Source organism: Salvelinus fontinalis, chromosome 11 (genome assembly GCF_029448725.1).
Source record: "Salvelinus fontinalis isolate EN_2023a chromosome 11, ASM2944872v1, whole genome shotgun sequence".
Classification (NCBI taxonomy): Eukaryota; Metazoa; Chordata; class Actinopteri; order Salmoniformes; family Salmonidae; genus Salvelinus; species Salvelinus fontinalis.
The window spans coordinates 10,181,878-10,201,187 of record NC_074675.1 but is presented as its reverse complement, the minus strand read 5'-3'; the positions used below and the strand labels follow the sequence as shown (position 1 = coordinate 10,201,187).

The window sequence follows — 19,310 nt, the reverse complement described above, 5'->3', positions numbered from 1 at the left end:
ACAGAATATAGACTTTACACATCATTGGTCTGAAAAGAGCTCTGTATCAGTTTGTTAAAGAGCTCTGATGCTTGATTGATGACGTTCAATAAGCTACACCTTCAACAGAGATGATAGAATAAACAGAAACACAACATGACAGAGTTTGATATCCATGTCTGTTATCCTGTTCAAGAGGGCCTATTAACAAAGTCTACCTCTGTGATTATTAGATATTGGCTAGATATTCAATAGCCAAAACAGATGATGAATCAAGTCATGTCATTGTATGTACTCACCTTTACCACTGCAGTTTCTCAGAGAGTAGCCTGAGGTTGCATGTTGGAGGTGCTGTATTGTGATTTCAGGCCAATCACCAGTTGAGGCCTCCAGGAAACATTTGTTTCTGTGGGATAAATATCACAAAAAATGTGGTAGTAGTTATCAGAATGGTGCTGATTCAAAAATGATATTGCTGCCTTTATTTGCATAAAGCATTAAAAAAATTGCACAATTTTTGAGCATGTACCTGTGGCCTATTTTTCCTGCGATTTCATCAACAAATGTGAAGTACTGGCATGTGTCATTTTTGGTGCATTCCTGCCTGCACTGACTTGCATTTTCGGTTGTAAATGGCTGATTCGCAATGTTGTTCCCCAGAAAATGGACTTTGTCCAGTAGCTCCCTCACACAACCTGTAACCAAGACATACTGTATTTCACCACACAGACCATCGGAAAGGGACATGGGATAAAGTACAACTAGGTAGCAAAAGGATATTACCAATAGTGCAGACTTTGTTAGTGGGAGAACAAACTGATACACAATAGTGATGCAGAAATACAACATTCATACATGGAGAAGAAGACTTTAACCCTTCATGCTCCTTCCTACTGTAAGGTGACATCTGCACTGAGCAAAACCCATTGATAACCTGTATTATGAAGTGTGCAACACTTACCTTTGACTACCCTCAGGCTGTAGAATTGTTTAAGATCATGCACTCTGCAGCAATAGCTCCCACCGTCTGTCGGCTGTAGCTTTAAAATGGTGAGATTCACTGTTCCAACTTCAGCGTTAATTTTATATTTGGATTGATCTTCCATTATGGGATCAGTACACTGAAAAGTTCCACAAGATCTGCTCCAGCATGTCTCAAGCTTTTTATCGACACTGTATCTGCAGACAAGGGTAACAGAAGTTCCCTCTAGTACTGATATCTCAGTCCCAAACACTGGTGAGGACATGGCTGCTGTGGGGATAAATGTCACATCAGAAAGATGTCAGTTTTGGGATGGTCAATCTCTTTCTCTGTTTAGATTGTGACACCGACATCAACCTTATGACTAGCATTTCAACTTCATAATCACTGTACTAAAACAGTAATGTGTCTACTCAAGAAGAGAGTTCTGTAGATGTCATCTTAAATGTTGGTTGAACTGAAGCTCATTGTACATACATAGATGTTGACAGGTTCTGAACCACTACCCAACTACATTGAATACATGGTCAACTAGATAAGTCATAGCAGGTTGGTCTATAATACCAAAAGGGGAATATTCATCCCATCTGATCTCTTACCCAGTAGCAGGAGTAGAGGTACTGACTGTATCATGGCCACTGTGAAGAGATGATGGTTTAATGCTCCCAACCCTTATATTGCAAGTCAAGAGAAGCATTGTTGTTGTGAACAAATGTTAAAACACAATAATTTATCAATCCAGACCTGTTTGAAAGATTTAATGTAGAAGAAAAGAATTAAGAAAGAATTGTCTGTCTTCGTTCGTTTTGAAGTCTGAACTAATGTGCACAATTTCCTTCTGAGAGTTAACAGGCAGTGTTGTACCTTTCCAGTTAAACAAAATGACAAAGTGATGATAAGGTGATTTGACTACCAAAGTAGCATTGCAGTTACTCTATGGAAACACTACATGGAGTAAACTTTGATTAACCAAACATGCACGTTGAAAGAAGTAAAAAATATAGTCTAATTTGAGGTAAATGTGATGAGATTTAAAAGCATGTCTCAAGTCTATCTAAATCTACTGATTTCCACAATTTCTATGATACGCATAAGATATGTTTTGACTCACACTGTTATTTCACTTCTACACTTAGAAAAAAGTTATCTAGAACCTGTAAGGGTTCTTTGACTGTTCCCATAGGTGAACCCTTTGAATAAGCCTTATGGGTTCCATGTGGAACCATTTCAAAGAGGAAAATATTATTCTATGAACAAAAACGTTTATTCATAAGGTTCTCCTATGAAGACAGCTGCAGAACCTTTTTGGAACCTTTTTTTCTAAGAGTGCAGGGGCGGACTGGGACCAGTATTAGTTTCTAAAACACTGGCCCATTTTTTTTCTTTGATGTCCCAAAACTGGCCCATTATTTTTACCTTGAGGCCCCCATTATTAGACAGAGAGTGGTCACAACATCAACAAAAACAGGTTAGATGGATTGGTCCACTTTTAGCCAAGTGGGCCTATCTGGCATTTAGGGCAAATGTCTGACACTTTAAGAGTGTAGTCAGTCTCAACTTCATAAAGATACACAGAATACTAAGCAAAGGGCACCATTCAAATCATTTCAAACAATAAGTTATAAAAGGTGCCAAACATATCTGAATTATTACCTCTTAAATTGAAACACTGTGCTTTTCTTTGATCAGGATAAAAATGTTTAATGCAGCTTGAAATGATGGCACACGTACCCAGTTAGCTGTCCTCTTCCCTCCCCAGAGTTTGGTTGTGAGATGGGGAGACCGGGGAAAGGGAGATGAGTTTATAGTGTTTCTCTCCTCCCTCTCTGCTGACCAGGTGAACACACCCAGGAGATGCTGAAACTTCAGCTCCAACCCCTCCCTCCACATAAACAAACACTGACCAATACACCCAATGTATTTTCTCTGTTATTACAGTGGACTTTATACGGTGTTCGAAATACAGTATGTTGTGTGATCAAATGTACGTTTCTGTTAGTGTAGCAAGTTCACATTTGTGACAATAATTTGCAGTACATTCGGTAAATAGGATTCAATTCATTATTATTGGCGCTGGACATGAGCTTCACTAAAGAGCATGGCTCAGTACAATATCCACTGACCTCTGATTGACGAGACATGAAGATATGTGGTTAAAGAATCAAAGAAAACACCAACGATATGATTGTAACCTGTGTCAGTGAGTTCTCTCAGGGCCATGCAAAGCAGGTCACCTTCCTACAGCCCAATGCACTGTAAATAAAGTCCTGTTTTGTATGTGGTACCTGCAGGGTTATCGCAGCCTAATCCCCAATTGTATAAACAAAGTGCATGTAATTCTGTATGTACAAAAGCCCATAGTTCCTGGTATGGACATGTTGTAGTCCATACGGTAATTGTGTTGGATTCCAGTGCTACAGTACAAGTAGATACATTAGGATGTTGTTTTACTTCCTTGTCTCCATGTCGATTTGGATAATCGCGTTTGCTAGGCCTACATGATGACTTCGTTATGAAGTTGATTAATGTAGAACAGCCATCAACAACATGAATAAGGGAAAGAACCCCACACCCCATCCCTGCTATCCATGAGCCTGTGTTTATGACTGTAATAGCTGCCACAGTCAACACACCATGATACCAGGGAAAATTCAAATAACATCCAAATGTTGCTTAGGTTCATAACATGGATACTGTCATACTGTCACACCCACAACAGTCTCTGTCTGTCTCGATACTTACGGTTCCCTGAAGGCTGCCACTTGGATGTGGGCACATAATTCTACATTGATGTGATTTCAAATCAAATCAAACTTTATTTGTCACATGCGCCGTATACAACATGTTTAGACCTTACCGGTCAAATGCTTACCTACAAGCCCTTAACCAACAGTGCAGTTCAAGAAAGAGTAAAGAAAATATTTACCATATTAACTAAAGTAAAAAATTATAAAAAGTAACACAATAAAATAACAATAACAAGTCTATATTCAGGGGGTACTGGTACCGAGTCAATGTGCGGGGATACAGGTTAGTTGAGGTAATTTGTACATGACTTGCCAAGTTAAATAAAGGTTGAATTTAAAAAATTTAAAGGTAAGGGTGAAGTGACTACGCATAGATAATAAACAGCGTAGCAGCAGTGTAAAAATGTCAATCTAAATAGTTTGGTGGCCATTTGGTTAATTGTTCAGCAGTTTTATTCCTTGGGGGTAGAAGCTGTTAAGGAGCCTTTTGGTCCTAGACTTGGCGCTCCGGTACCACTTGCGTGCGGTAGCAGAGAAAACAATCCATGACTTGGGTGACTGGGGTCTTTGACAATTTCTTGGTCTTTCCTCTGACACCGCCTAGTATTTAGGTCCTGGATGGCAGGAAGCCTGGCCCCAGTGATGTACTGAGCCATACGCACTACCCTCTGTAGCGCCTTATGGTCAGATGCCAAGTAGTTGCCATACCAGGCGATGATGCAACCGGCAGGATGCTCTCGATGGTGCAGCTGTAGAACTTTTGATGATCTGGGGACCCATGACAAATCTTTTCAGTCTCCTGAGGGGGAAAGGTGTTGTCGTGCCCTCTTCACAACTGTCTTGGTGTGTTTGGACCATGATAGTTTGCTGGTGATGTGGACACCAAGGAACTTGAAACTCTCGACCCGCTCCACTACAGCCCCGTCGATGGTAGTGGAGGCTTGTTCGGCCCGCCTTTTCCTGTAGTCCACGATCAGCTCCTTTGTCATGCTCACATTGAGGGAGAGGTTGCTGTCCTGGTACCACAGTGCCAGGTCTCTGACTAACTCCCTATAGGCTGTCTCATCGTTGTGGGTGATCAGGCCTACCACTGTTGCGTTGTCAGCAAACTTAATGATGGTGTTGGAGTTGTGTTTGGCCACGCAGCTGTGGGTGAACAGGGAGTACAGGAGGGGACTAAGCACACACCCCTGAGGGGCCCCAGTGTTGAGGATCAGCGTGGCAGATGTGTTGTTGCCTACCCTTACCACATGTGGTGGCCTGTCAGGAAGTCCAGGATCCAGTTGCAGAGGGAGGTGTTTAGTCCCAGGGTCCTTAGCTTAGTGATAAACTTTGAGGGCACTATGATGTTGAATGCTGAGCTGTAATCAATGAACAGCATTCTCACATAGGTGTTCCTTTTGTCCAGGTGAGAAAGGGCAGTGTGGAGTGCAATTGAGATTGCGTCAACTGTGGATCTGTTTGGGCGGTATGCAAATTTGAGTGGGTCTATTGTATCCGGGAGGATACTGTTGATGTGAGCCATGACCAGCCTTTCAAAGCACTTCATGGCTACCGACGTGAGTGCCCTGGGGCGGTAATCATTTAGTCAGATTACCTTCGCTTCCTTGGGCACAGGGACTATGGTGGTCTGCTTGAAACATGTAGGTATTACAGACTCAGGGAGAGGTTGAAAATGGCAGTGAAGACAATTGCCAGTTGGTCAGCGCATGCTTTGAGTACACGTCCTGGTAATCTGTCTGGCCCTGCGGCTTTGTGAATGCTGACCTGTTTAAAGGTCTTGGTCACATCGGCTACCGAGAGTGTTATAACACAGTCGTCCAAAACAGCTGGTGCTCTCATGCATGCTTCAGAGTTGCTTGCCTGGAAGCGAGCATAAAAGGCATTTAGCTCGTCTGATAGGCTCGCATCACTGGGAAGCTCGAGTTTGGGTTTCCCTTTGTAGTCCGTAATAGTTTTCAAGCCCTGCCACATCCGACGGGCGTCAGAGCCGGTATAGTAGGATTCAATCTTAATCCTGTATTGACGCTTTGCTTGTTTGATGGTTCGTCTGAGGGCATAGTGGGATTTCTTATAAGCGTTTCTTATTAGCGTCCCACTCCTTGAAAGCGGCAGCTCTAGCCTTTAGCTTGATGCGGATGTTGCCTGTAATCCATGGCTTCTGGTTTGGATATGTACGCACGGGAACTGTGGGGATGACGTCGTCGATGCACTTCTTAATGAAGCCAATGACTGAGGTTTGTGCCCCCATCTCACCATTCTTGCTGGAGGGTGAAAATAATGGTAATACTGTTGTCACTAAAACATATTTTATTTAAGAATGTCAACAGTTACATCCATATGAAGAATTATACAATGCAAATCCCTCACTGAAATGTCCATTTTATTCCTCTTCTCTTCACTAATCTAATTTCCCTTATGTACAACAAACATTATTATTACACTACATTCATACACCAACAAAACATTTAGATTATAATTTGATATGACAATAGTAAATCAATAGAACGTTTAAATCTATCCTAATATAAATTTGCTTCATATTTTACTTTCTTCAGACAAATTAAACTATCATAACTTGAATAACATTAACTAAAATAACATTCTATTATGTATTATAAGGTATATAATATGTCATGTGATTTTCCTGGACCTGCCATCACTCTCCTGTTGCATCATCATGGCTGGTCCTCTTCATCCAGACCCACACTGACCTTAGAAAACAAACACAACAGTACAAAGACTCTCACTGGAAATAGTTCATGAACACCTTACTTCATTTCCATAGTTTCAACGGGATGCAAAACCTAACAACACACTGTACAAGGGACTCTGAACAACAGACTAAACATAAGGAGGGTCATTTTGGATGAAGTTCCCGTTCTTAGCAAACTCCTTTCTGATCTATGAGATATGATCAAACCAGATAAAGCACTCATCGTTTTTATCAAGCATCAGAGTTTAATAATATGGTCAGTTGGAATATAAACTTGTGATCATAAGAGAACAGTGAAATTAGTGAGCATGACATTGATTCTGATGTTGTAGACTGTACCTGCTCCAACATCTGTTCCTTTACCACTGGGTCATTGAGGTCACCTCCTGTGTTAGATTTCAGAGACATCCTTACAATGGTCTGCTTCATTCTCTTTTCTAGATGGACAATAAATAAGTCACTTTTCTTTCAATGTCCTTTTGTAGGCTGTAAATTACTTTGGAACTGTGAAGTAGCAAGACTTTATGTTCTATGTTTAACCTCTACTTCATCACCATCCCCGATCCGGGAGCATCCTCATCAGTAAAAAGCTGACTAGCATAGCCTAGCATAGCGCCACAAGTAAATACTAGCATATAAATATCATGAAATCACAAGTCCAATACAGCAAATGAAAGATTCACATCTTGTGAATCCAGCCATCATTTCTGATTTTTTAAATGTTTTACAGCGAAAACACAATATGTATTTCTATTAGCTAACCACAATAGCAAAAGACTCAACCGCATATTTTCACAATTTTTTTACCGCATAGGTAGCTATCACAAAACCGACCAAATAGAGATATAATTAGTCACTAACCAAGAAACAACTTCATCAGATGACAGTCTGATAACATGTTATACAATAAATCTATCTTTTGTTCGAAAATGTGCATATTTGAGGTATAAATCATAGTTTTACATTGCAGCTACCATCAAAAATATCACCAAAGCAGCCAGCCAATAATTACAGAGAGCAACGTGAAATACCTAAATACTCATCATAAAACATTTATGAAAAATACATGGTGTACAGCAAATGAAAGATAAACATCTTGTGAATCCAGCCAATATTTCCGATTTTTTTAAGTGTTTTACAGCGAAAACACAATATAGCATTATATTAGCTTACCACAATAGCCAAACACACAACCGCATTCATTCACCGCAAAGGTAGCGATCGCAAAAAAACAGCAGAATCTCCGGAGATATTTTGGACAGTCACCTAATCTAATCAAAGAACTCATCATAAACTTTACTAAAAAATACATGTTGGACAGCAAATGAAAGATACACTAGTTCTTAATGCAATCGCCGTGTTAGATTTTTTTTAAATAACTTTACCATAACAAACAGCTTACGTTATAGCGAGACAGCGCCCGCAAAAAGGAAGGAAAATACGACTAAACATTTTCCACAGAAATACGAAATAACATCATAAATGGTTCTTACTTTTGCTGAACTTCCATCAGAATCTTGTACAAGGAGTCCTTTGTCCAGAATAAATCGTTGTTTGGTTTTAGAATGTCCTCTTCTCCTGTCGAATTAGCAACCTTAGCTAGCCAAGTGGCGCGAAGATGTCCATCTTCACCTAACGCAGAGAACGGAGAACTCCAAAACTCCCGATAAACGTTGAATAATCTGATAAAACTATATTGAAAAACATACTTTACGATGATATTATCACATGTATCAAATAAAATCAAACCCGGAGATATTAGCCGTCTATACCGAACGCTTTTCAGAAGCCAATGCTGATGTCCTTCCCGCGCCTTCGAAGACAATGAAATTGTGGTCACGTCATTCCAAGAGCTCTTGTTCGACCTCAGATCAAGCTAGACACCCCATTCCACCTCCCACTGCCTGTTGACATCTAGTGGAAGGCGTATGAAGTGCATGTAGATCCATAGATTTCAAGCAAATTAATAGGAAGGCCCTGGAGCAGAGCATCGATTTCAGATTTTTCACTTCCTGTCAGGAAGTTTGCTGCAAAATGAGTTCTGTTTTACTCACAGATATAATTCAAACGGTTTTAGAAACTTGAGAGTGTTTTCTATCCAATAGTAATAATAATATCCATATTGTACGATCTAGAATAGAGTACGAGGCAGTTTAATTTGGGCACGATTTTTTACAAAGTGGAAATAGCGCCCCCATATTGACAAGAAGTTTTAACAGTATGGAAATATTATCTCATAAGATAAACCACATGAACACACACTTGCATTAGTCCTTAGTGAGAGTGGTGAGAGAGAGGTGGCATCTGACAGTGGAGTAGTCTACATGAATGCATCGCTGTGTCCTGCATCTGACAGTGCTTGTTAAAGTAGGACCCTATTGGTGCTAATATGCCATCCCCGCACCTGTCTAACAGATATAAACCCCAATAACCCCAATAAGATGGCAGTCTTGTGGACTATCTGGTCTAGCGGTAATGCCACAGGCTCCGGCACAGTTGCCTATAGGTTTGTCAGAATAGGTTTGAATCCTGCCTTTTCCTCTCTCTATGTGTTCAATAAAAGATGGCAGTCTTACTTCCAGTGCAAAGAAACGGTCCCTTCAGAGAGCAGTCTATCTTCTCCAGGGAGGAGTGTTCAGTCTGTCCATGGCCCTTACAGGTCAGAGAGCAGTCTCTATTGTCCAGAGAGGAGTGTTCAGTCTGTCCATGGCCCTTACAGGTCAGAGAGCAGTCTCTATTGTCCAGAGAGGAGTGTTCAGTCTGTCCATGGCACTTACGGGTCAGAGAGCCGCAGTTACTACCATACAGTTGAGGCTGAATGTCAGTGCTCAATATTACAATATTAGATTGATTTACACTAAAGCATTAAGGATATAGTATATAAGTATACATTCATCATGGTTCGACTGCTCAGGTGTCACTGAAGGACTCATCCAAGGACTGCTGGCTAAAGAAGAGGTCAGGGGCTGTACCTGGGAAAAATAGATTTGAGCTTATGGTTTAGAGAGCAGTGTTGCATAAATACAGCCCATCAGTGCAATAGTGTGTCAACATTACACATGGCACAGACATCTCGCCCCCATGAAAAGTTGTTTTCTGAGATACCAGGTTCATTGTTGCTGACAGTTGAGATGGACTCCTTCAGTCCTGCTGAAAATATTGATAAAATCGATTTAGACTACCGTAATTTCCGGACTATAAGCCGCTACTTTTTCCCACGCTTTGAACCTCGCGGCTTATACATTGACGCGGCTAATTTATGGATTTTTCCCGCTTTCATAAGATTCATGCCGCCAAAAAACTGAGCACCGTCACATACAGTGGGGAGAACAAGTATTTGATAGACTGACGATTTTGAAGGTTTTCCTACTTACAAAGCATGTAGAGGTCTGTTATTTTTATCATAGGTACACTTCAACTGTGAGAGACGGAATCTAAAACAAAAATCCAGAAAATCACATTGTATGATTTTTCAGTAATTATTTTGCATTTTATTGCATGACATAAGTATTTGATCACCTACCAACCAGTAAGAATTCCGGCTCTCACAGACCTCTTAGTTTTTCTTTAAGAAGCCCTCCTGTTCTCCACTCATTACCTGTATTAACTGCACCTGTTTGAACTCGTTACCTGTATAAAAGACACCTGTCCACACACTCAATCAAACTAACCCCAACCTCTCCACAATGGCCAAGACCAGAGAGCTGTGTAAGGACATCAGGGCTAAAATTGTAGACCTGCACAAGGTTGGGATGGGCTACAGGACAATAGGCAAGCAGCTTGGTGAGAAGGCAACAACTGTTGGCGCAATTATTAGAAAATGGAAGAAGTTCAAGATGACGGTCAATCACCCTCGGTCTGGGGCTCCATGCAAGATACTACCTCGTGGGGCATCAATGATCATGAGGAAGGTGAGGGATCAGCCCAGAACTACACGGCAGGACCTGGTCAATGACCTGAAGAGAGCTGGGACCACAGTCTCAAAGAAAACCATTAGTAACACACTACGCCGTCATGGATTAAAATCCTGCAGTGCACGCAAGGTCCCCTTGCTCAAGCCAGCGCATGTCCAGGCCCGTCTGAAGTTTGCCAATGACCATCTGGATGATCCAGAGGAGGAATGGGAGAAGGTCATGTGGTCTGATGAGACAAAAATAGAGCTTTTTGGTCTAAACTCCACTCGCCGTGTTTGGAGGAAGAAGAAGGATGAGTACAACCCCAAGAACACCATCCCAACCGTGAAGCATGGAGGTGGAAACATCATTCTTTGGGGATGCTTTTCTGCAAAGGGGACAGGAAGACTGCACCGTATTGAGGGGAGGATGGATGGGGCCATGTATCGCGAGATCTTGGCCAACAACCTCCTTCCCTCAGTAAGAGCATTGAAGATGGGTCGTGGCTGGGTCTTCCAGCATGACAACGACCCGAAACACACAGCCAGGGCAACTAAGGAGTGGCTCCGTAAGAAGCATCTCAAGGTCCTGGAGTGGCCTAGCGAGTCTCCAGACCTGAACCCAATAGAACATCTTTGGAAGGAGCTGAAAGTCCGTATTGCCCAGCGACATCCCCGAAACCTGAAGGATCTGGAGAAGGTCTGTATGGAGGAGTGGGCCAAAATCCCTGCTGCAGTGTGTGCAAACCTGGTCAAGAACTACAGGAAACGTATGATCTCTGTAATTGCAAACAAAGGTTTCTGTACCAAATATTAAGTTCTGCTTTTCTGATGTATCAAATACTTATGTCATGCAATAAAATGCAAATGAATTACTTAAAAATCATACAATGTGATTTTCTGGATTTTTGTTTTAGATTCCGTCTTTCACAGTTGAAGTGTACCTATGATAAAAAATGACAGACCTCTAGATGCTTTGTAAGTAGGAAAACCTGCAAAATCGGTAGTGTATCAAATACTTGTTCTCCCCACTGTAATGTGACGTAAATCGAGCGCGCTCAAACTTCCCATCATTCTGATTACGGTAGTCATTTTGTCACCCTCATCATGGCAAAGACACGGAGAAATGCATATGATGCAGCTTTCAAGTTAAAGGCGATCGATTCGGCTGTTGGAAAAGGAAATAGAGCTGCTGCACGGGAGCTTGGCCTTAATGAGTCGATGATAAGACGTTGGAAACAGCAGCGTGAGGAACTGACTCAGTGCAAAAAGACAACAAAAGCTTTTAAAGGGAAGAAAAGCAGATGGCCCGAACTAGAAAATGAGCTTGAAGACTGGGTCACCACACAGAGAGCAGACGGCCGAGGTGTTTCAACTGTGCAGATCCGACTGAAAGCCAAAACAATCGCCACCGCAATGAAGTTTGAGGATTTTAGAGGTGGACCATTGTGGTGTCTAAGATTTATGAGACGTACAGGCCTGTCCATCAGGGTGCGAAGAGCAACTTATGGTCAAGTCTGCCAGTGGGTCCTGACAGCGTGGAGCATTGTCAAAAAATCCACTATCATCAACGGGTTTCGAAAGGCTGGACTGCTGCGTGTTGAAGAGGGCAGCATGAGCTCAGCGGGGAATTTGCCTCCGGATGAAAGTGACGAGAGCGACAATGAAAACGATCCAACATCGGATGAAGCAATTCTGAGGCTATTCAACTCCGACACCGAAGGAGATGACTTCAGTGGTTTCAGTGCACAGGAGGAGGAAGATAGTGACCAATGACTTTCTTGGTAGGCTACTGTTTACTGCTATTTTTACATTTTTGTTACAAGCCGTGTTTCGTTAAAGCCTATTTATTTTTGTTACAAGCCGTGTTTCGTTTAAAGGCTGTGTAAAGTGAATTTGTTTCAATGTACCGGTAGGCACCTGCGGCTCATAGACACGTGCGGCTTATTTATGTACAAAATACATTTTTTTTCTAAATTCAGTGGGTGCGGCTTATATTCAGGTGCGCTTAATAGTCCAGAAATTACGGTAGACACCACTTAATACCTCTCAAATAATAAGGTTACATTATGACCATTTGAATTGCTTTTGATTCATCACTCAATGTGCGTTCTATGAAGAATAAAATTCCACACTGTTCAAACTCTAAATGGTTGTTTATTCAGAACAGAGATGAAAGGAAATGCAAAATAACAATAACTACATTCTAACTAAATAGTGTCCTCAAACAGTACAAACCACTACATTGTCAGTTCATAACTTTTACTTTACCTTTCTTTACAATCAAAATATTAAAGTAAATTATAGGTCAAATAACAATGCTTATGTGTCAGTATGTGTAAGTACAGTATCATTAAGTAATATCATGTAACTGATAAGTAAATGTAGTAATAATATCAATAATAGTAGTAATAATATTAATAATACTGGATTAAAATTATAATTATTTGAAATGCAGGTTCCTTCCAGACCCTGAGTGTGGTAGTCTCTCTGGCATATCAGTGTGGTGTCTGTCTGCAGACTGTCCAGGCTGCCATGGAGAGCCCTCTAGTGGAGATCTGTTGGACGACAGGACATCAATGTACAGTATTTTATACGACCAGGCCTTGTCATTATGTTTTGGCTCATTCTAAGGACTATTACTAGTAGAGTGAGTCTAGACTGTAAAAGGGAGGGAGTTCAATGGAGAAAAGAGCAATTCAGATAGTAGCCAGCTGTAGAGAGGGGGTGTCTGGGATGTGGGTTGAGCCTCAATAGGGAGGTATAATCAGAGCATTACATAAAAGCATACATTGCATAGAGCTGACATGAGAGTCAAGACAGTAAATCTCTATTCCACATTAAACCATGACACTTTTATGTAATATTTGTCTATCTGTAACGTTCTGAATGTTCCACCCCACTGAACAAGCCCCAAAATAGGAGCTCCAAAGTTGAGCAACGCACCTTGACAGATGAAGGGTAATTCCTGATGACAAGAAGCATCCAGCCACTTCAGTTCTCCGTTACCAACCCGGATCATCTTACCACAGTGGTAATTGATGGGGTTGAGGGGGAAGCAGCTGTGCCACTCTCTGTACTTCACCACCTTATCAACATCCCCACTGGTCCACAGCCAGGGGGCGCTCCACTGAAAGATGGACCGCTCCAGACCAATCCACTCCCCCCCACATGGCAGCTCCAAGTTGGCCAGGAGCTGGGTCACGTCAGCCTGCACGGTCTGGTTGGTGATGTGCACCAGGTTGGTCTTGGAGCCACAACTTTTACAGAACTTCAGGGCATTGATCCAGCTCTTGGACTTGTTGAAGTAGTGCAGGTAATCTGCATGGACAAAACACAAACACACACGAAGTTGCACACATGTTAATGCAAATTCATAAACACAAAACGACAAATACACACAGTGGTATAAAGTACCTAAATAAAAACTACTTGAAAGTAGTGCTTAAGCATTTTTTGTTGGGTATCTGTATATTACTTCACTATTTACTTCACCACAACTTTAACTTTTACTTCACCACATTCCTAAAGAAAAGTACATTTCACTCCCTACATTTTCCCTGACACCTATAAGTACTTTTTACATTTTGAATGCTTAGCAGGACAGGAAAATGGTCAAATTATCAAGAGAAAATGTATGGTCATCCCTACTGGTTCTGATCTGGCAGACTCACTAAACACACATGCTTCATTTGTAAATGAGTGTTGGAGTGTGCCCCTGATTATCCGTAAAATTTTTAAAAATATAAGGAATTTCCAATGATTCATACTTTATATTTTATACTTAAGTGTATTTTAACAATAACATTTACTTTTGATACTTAAGTATATTTAGAACCAAAAACTTTTAGACTTTTACTCAAGTAGTATATTACTGGGTGACTTTCACTTTTACTTGAGTCATTTTCTTTTAAGGTATCTTTACTCTTACTCAAGTATGACAATTGGGTACTTTTTCCACCACTGAATATGCTCAAGGTCTTATCTTCCATTAAATGTCCAACAACTGTCATTTGTACACCTTTGTGCAGAATGTAGCTCCATGTCACGATCGTCGTAACTTTGAGGAAGAGTGGACCAAGGCGCAGCGTGATAACAATACATCCTTCTTTATTATTAAGAAGACGACCACGAATACTTATATAAACCTTTCCAAGGTGGCTTAGCAGTTCAGACGTCTTTTCCGTATTGTCTTGTCGTGTCCTGTATATATATATATATTTACACCTTTTCTTCACATATCTTTTATTTATTTTATTATCCAAGAACTCAACTACAAAAGCTTTCCTGCAAAAGCTTTCCTGCAACCCGCTTCACCAATTACAATAAGTAATATTTACCTCAATCTGAAAATCCATCGTGGAAGATAGCCAGGGGCTAATTCAGAAGCTAGCCTGATAGCCAAACAACTACCTCTTTACCTACTGTATTTATTTATTTATTTATTTTGCTCCTTTGCACCCCATTATTTCTGTCTCTACTTTGCACTTTCTTCCAATGCAAACCAACCATTCCAGTGTTTTTTAGTTTTTATTTTACTTGCTGTGTTGTACTCACTTCGCCTCCATGGCCTTTTTATATTTTATTTATTTATACATATATCTGTTTGCCTTCACCTCCCTTATCTCACCTCACTTGCTCACATTGTATATAGACTTATTTTTCTTCACTGTATTATTGACTATATGTTTGTTTTTACTCCATGTGTAACTATGTGTTGTTGTATGTGTCGAACTGCTTTGCTTTATCTTGGCCAGGTCGCAATTGTAAATGAGAACGTGTTCTCAATTTGCCTACCTGGTTAAATAAAGGTTAAATAAATAAATAAAATAAAAAAACGAACAAACAACAAACAGACGACCGTGAAGCTATTCAAACAAAATAGTGCTGACACTAAACACTACACATAGACAATATCCCACAATAGCCTAATGCCTATGGCTGCCTTAAATATGGCTCCCAATCAGAGACAATGAATGACAGCTGTCTCTGATTGAGAACCATTCAGGCAACCATAGACATACCTAGACACCTACACTCAACACAAACCCATACACTCTACCCAAAAACCCCTATACCATACAACCACCCAAGACGAGACAAATAGACAAAAACTTCCCCCCTGTCACACCCTGACCTAACCAAAATATTAGAGAAAATAAAGAATACTAAGGCCAGGGCGTGACACTCCATGTCAGACACTCACCAGGATGGAGTGGAGAAGTTGTACTATTGGGGAGGATGTGGGCTTCCTGTCCGGGGAGGTGGGACCTAATGAGGTCAGTTGTCCACTGGACGTTGAGGTAGGTGGTGAGGTGGTAGACTGTCCGATAGTAGTGGTAGTTCGTGAGGTGGTGGACTGTCCGATAGTAGTGGTAGTTCATGAGGTGGTGGACTGTCCATTAGTAGTGGTAGTTGGTGAGGTGGACATCTTGGTAGAGGGAGGTCCAGTTGAAGTAGAGGTGGTGGTTTCAGGAGTAGCAGGACTGGCCATATCCCCAGCGGTGTAACTTAGACGTTCATCTGTCAAAATTAAGTAGAATACATGCAAATAAGTGCCTGTTTCCTGTCATGTTGATCAATGATACTAAAACAATGTACTCTATATAAAACATTAAAGATTTTATTTTTGGGGAGTTTCTATACAACCTAGTCATAAATGATGATTGACTGTCAACACGAGTTTGATAACACTCTCACAGGGTTCAACTTACCCCCATAGCACAGCGAATGACTTAGAACAATTTTCTGGTGTCTATTTTCTGTAATAGTTCAGCTTTACACAGTTTCCGTCTCCCAAACACATTGGATTGTCCCATTTCTGAAATGGTTCCCCACTGGACCAATTCCATGTGTTGTTCTCATGCTTTTGTCCAATCCAGGTGATCCCTTTAGTCACCTGATCAAAGGCATCCTGCTCTTTCTGGTTACAGATACTGGCCGGTTCTCCTTGTTGATAGTTGCAGTCTTTCACAGCCTCTGTCTAGTTCTTTGGTTCGGTTATCAGCTTATACACCTTCTCTGTTGCTCCACTGTCATGACGAACTTATGGGAAGAAAAGGTGAAAAGTGATTTATCAGATTTCATGAGACAGTTAATAAGAAAAATATCCAGGAAGTCAATTACAGGGGATATTTTGAGGTTTGACATCCAGTGATTTGAAGTGGAAACAATAGGGGTTTTAGAGATTGACACATGTAGGGTAATGAGGTGTCACACAACTGTTGTTGAAAACGAGAACAAACTGAAACGGCACAGTGAATGTTGGGATGGCTGCCAAAGCCACCATCCCAGTTTAAGAACATGACGTCCTCCCCATCAGACCACCTCCACTTTTCATCTGGATCAGGTTTATCTCTATGGAGCCCAATCCACACATCACCATTGAAATGACTCAGAGTGGATTGAATTGCCTTCCAATCCTGTTCTGTGTGTATGATGGACAGGTTTGTGTAGTGTTGTCTGCAGTACACTTGTGATTCAGTCCAATTTTTCTCCTCAAGGACAAGGCTGTACTTCTTGGCTGAGTAGGTGACTGTTTAAAATACAGAGGAAATGTTTATCAGACTGCTTGTTGTGTTGATTGGCAAACATGACCATCTTCAGCTTTATCTTTTCTAAAATATAGGAAACACATACTGTTTGATAGCAGAGTAAAATAGAGATGTAGATTTAATTGATGAAAGCAACAGAGCACGTTTCAGGGCCATGGAGAAATTAACACAACCTCCTTCCAAATTACCTACCTAATTTCTGCCTCATTTCAGTTAAATGTAAAGTACTGGCACTTGTCGTTATTGGTGCATTCCTGCCTGCACCGACTTGCATTTTGGGTTGCGATTGGCTGATTCTCAATATTGTTCCCCAGAAAATGGAAGTATTTCACCACACAGACCATCAGAAAGGGACACAGGATGAAGCATCACTAGACACCAGCAAAACAACATTATCAACAGTACAGACTTTGTTAGGGAAAGAACACAATAGTGATGTATAAATGTAACATTCATACATTGAGATCAAGACACAAATGGTTGACTTTCACCTTTTTCATGGAGGTGATAGGTGTGCTCAAACATTCAATACATACACAAAATGTTAGGATTCAAGCCGCATTCAGAAACAGATAACATTGACCTGTCCCGCCCTGACCTTAGAGAGCCGTTTTATTTCTCTATTTGGTTAGGTCAGGGTGTGATGTGGGGTGGGCATTCTATGTTTTGTATTTCTGTGTGTTTGACCGAGAGTGGTTGCCAATCAGAGACAGCTGTCTATCGTTGTCTCTGATTGGGAATCATACTTAGGCAGCCTGTTTTGCCACCTTAGTTGTGGGTAGTTGTCTTGGTTAGTGGCCTGTATAGCCCTAGTAAGCGTCACGGTCGCTTTTGGTGTTTCTTGTTTTGTTGGCGACATTCTTAATAAAGAAAAATGTACGCTTACCACGCTGCACCTTGGTCCGGTCATTTCCCTGACGGCGTTCGTGACATGACCATGAAAAGAGTTTTGGCTTGTTCACCTCACAATACACACAAGCTGATTAACCCTTCATGTTCCTTCCTACTGTATGGTGACATCTGCACTGAACAAAATCCATTGACAACCAGTAGTATGAAGTGCAACACATACCTTTCACTACCCTCAGGCTGTAGAATTCTAAAGGATTATTTAACCCTCTAGAGATCTCTGCTCTGCAGCAGTAGCTCCCACTGTCTGCAGGCTGAAGGTCTAAAATGGTGAAGTTCACCATCACAACTCCACTTATACATCTGCATTTGTTTTCTTGTGCGATTGTTATTGTTGTGTCAGTTATGTGATTAAGACAGGACCACCATTTGCAAGTACTGCTTGCTCTTTGGGGTTTTAGGCTGGGTTTCTGTACAGCACTTTGTGACATTGACTGATAAATACGGACTTTATAAATACATTTGATTGATTGATTGACATGGTATACACTTCGATTAACTGAACACATACTTTGAAAGTAGCAAATACATTTATAATCTAAGTCGAGGTAAAAGATGTCATGGAGCTTTAATTTCAACATATTTCATAAATCTATTGATTCCCACATTGTCTATGATATGCATAATAGACGTATGTATAAAAAAACTCACAAACTTTGATTTAATATTACATTTATTTAGATTTAATTTTTACCTCTAGAGATACTGTACGAAACAGTTACAAAAGGTTGTTATGTGAGTATCTCTTAAAAGAAAAGCACAGAGTGCAAAATCATTTGATGTTTTCAATTGATCAACATTTTTTAATGCAGCTTGAAATGATGGCACACCTACCCAGTTAGCTGTCCTCTTCCCTCCCCAGAGTTTGGTTGTGAGATGGGGAGACCGGGGAAAGAGATGAGTTTATAGAGTTTCTCTCCTCCCTCTCTGCTGACCAGGTGAACACACCCAGGAGATGCTGAAACTTCAGCTCCAACCCCTCCCTCCACATAAACAAACACTGACCAATAGACCCAATGTATTTTCTCTGTTATTACAGTGGACTTTATACGGTGTTCGAAATACAGTATGTTGTGTGATCAAATGTACGTTTCTGTTAGTGTATCAAGTTCACATTTGTGACAATAATTTGGAGTACATTTGGTAAATAGGAATCAATTCATTATTATTGGCGCTGGACATGGGCTTCACTAAAGAGCATGGCTCAGTACAATATCCACTGACCTCTGATTGACGAGACATGAAGATATGTGGTTAAAGAATCATAGAAAACATCAAGGATATCATTTTAAGGTCTGTATTCAGTGCATGTGACTAATAAAATGTGATTTGATTTGTAACCTGTGAGTTCTCCCAGTGCCAGTCAAGGCAGGTCATCTTCCTACAGCCCAATGCATTGTAATTAAGGTTTTGTTTTCTATGTGGTACCTGCAGGGTTATGGCAGCCTAATCCCCAATTGTGTAAACAAAGTGCAATGTAATTCTGGATGTACACAAGCCCATAGTTCCTGGTATGGACAAGTTGTAGTCC

The 19,310-nt window shown here is 40.9% G+C and overlaps 1 protein-coding gene and 1 long non-coding RNA gene across 2 annotated transcripts in view; both read right to left on the bottom strand.

Annotated features, from left to right (window-relative positions):
- Nucleotides 1-523: 523 nt before the first annotated feature.
- LOC129864779 (uncharacterized) lies at nt 524-1,633 on the bottom strand. Its single transcript, XR_008761247.1, has 3 exons — nt 1,561-1,633; nt 941-1,231; nt 524-674 (listed from the first exon to the last, which is right to left on the bottom strand). It is a non-coding gene; the product is annotated as an uncharacterized LOC129864779 (long non-coding RNA).
- A 7,701-nt stretch (nt 1,634-9,334) lies between these two features.
- Nucleotides 9,335-19,310, bottom strand: part of LOC129866045 (sortilin-like) — a 71,328-nt gene continuing 61,352 nt past the window's right edge. The window contains exons 11-12 of the mRNA XM_055939176.1: nt 13,263-13,637; nt 9,335-9,396 (exon numbers count right to left, since the gene is read on the bottom strand). Coding sequence (XP_055795151.1) covers nt 9,335-9,396; nt 13,263-13,637 — 437 coding nt within the window. The remainder of the gene's footprint in view (nt 9,397-13,262; nt 13,638-19,310) is intronic.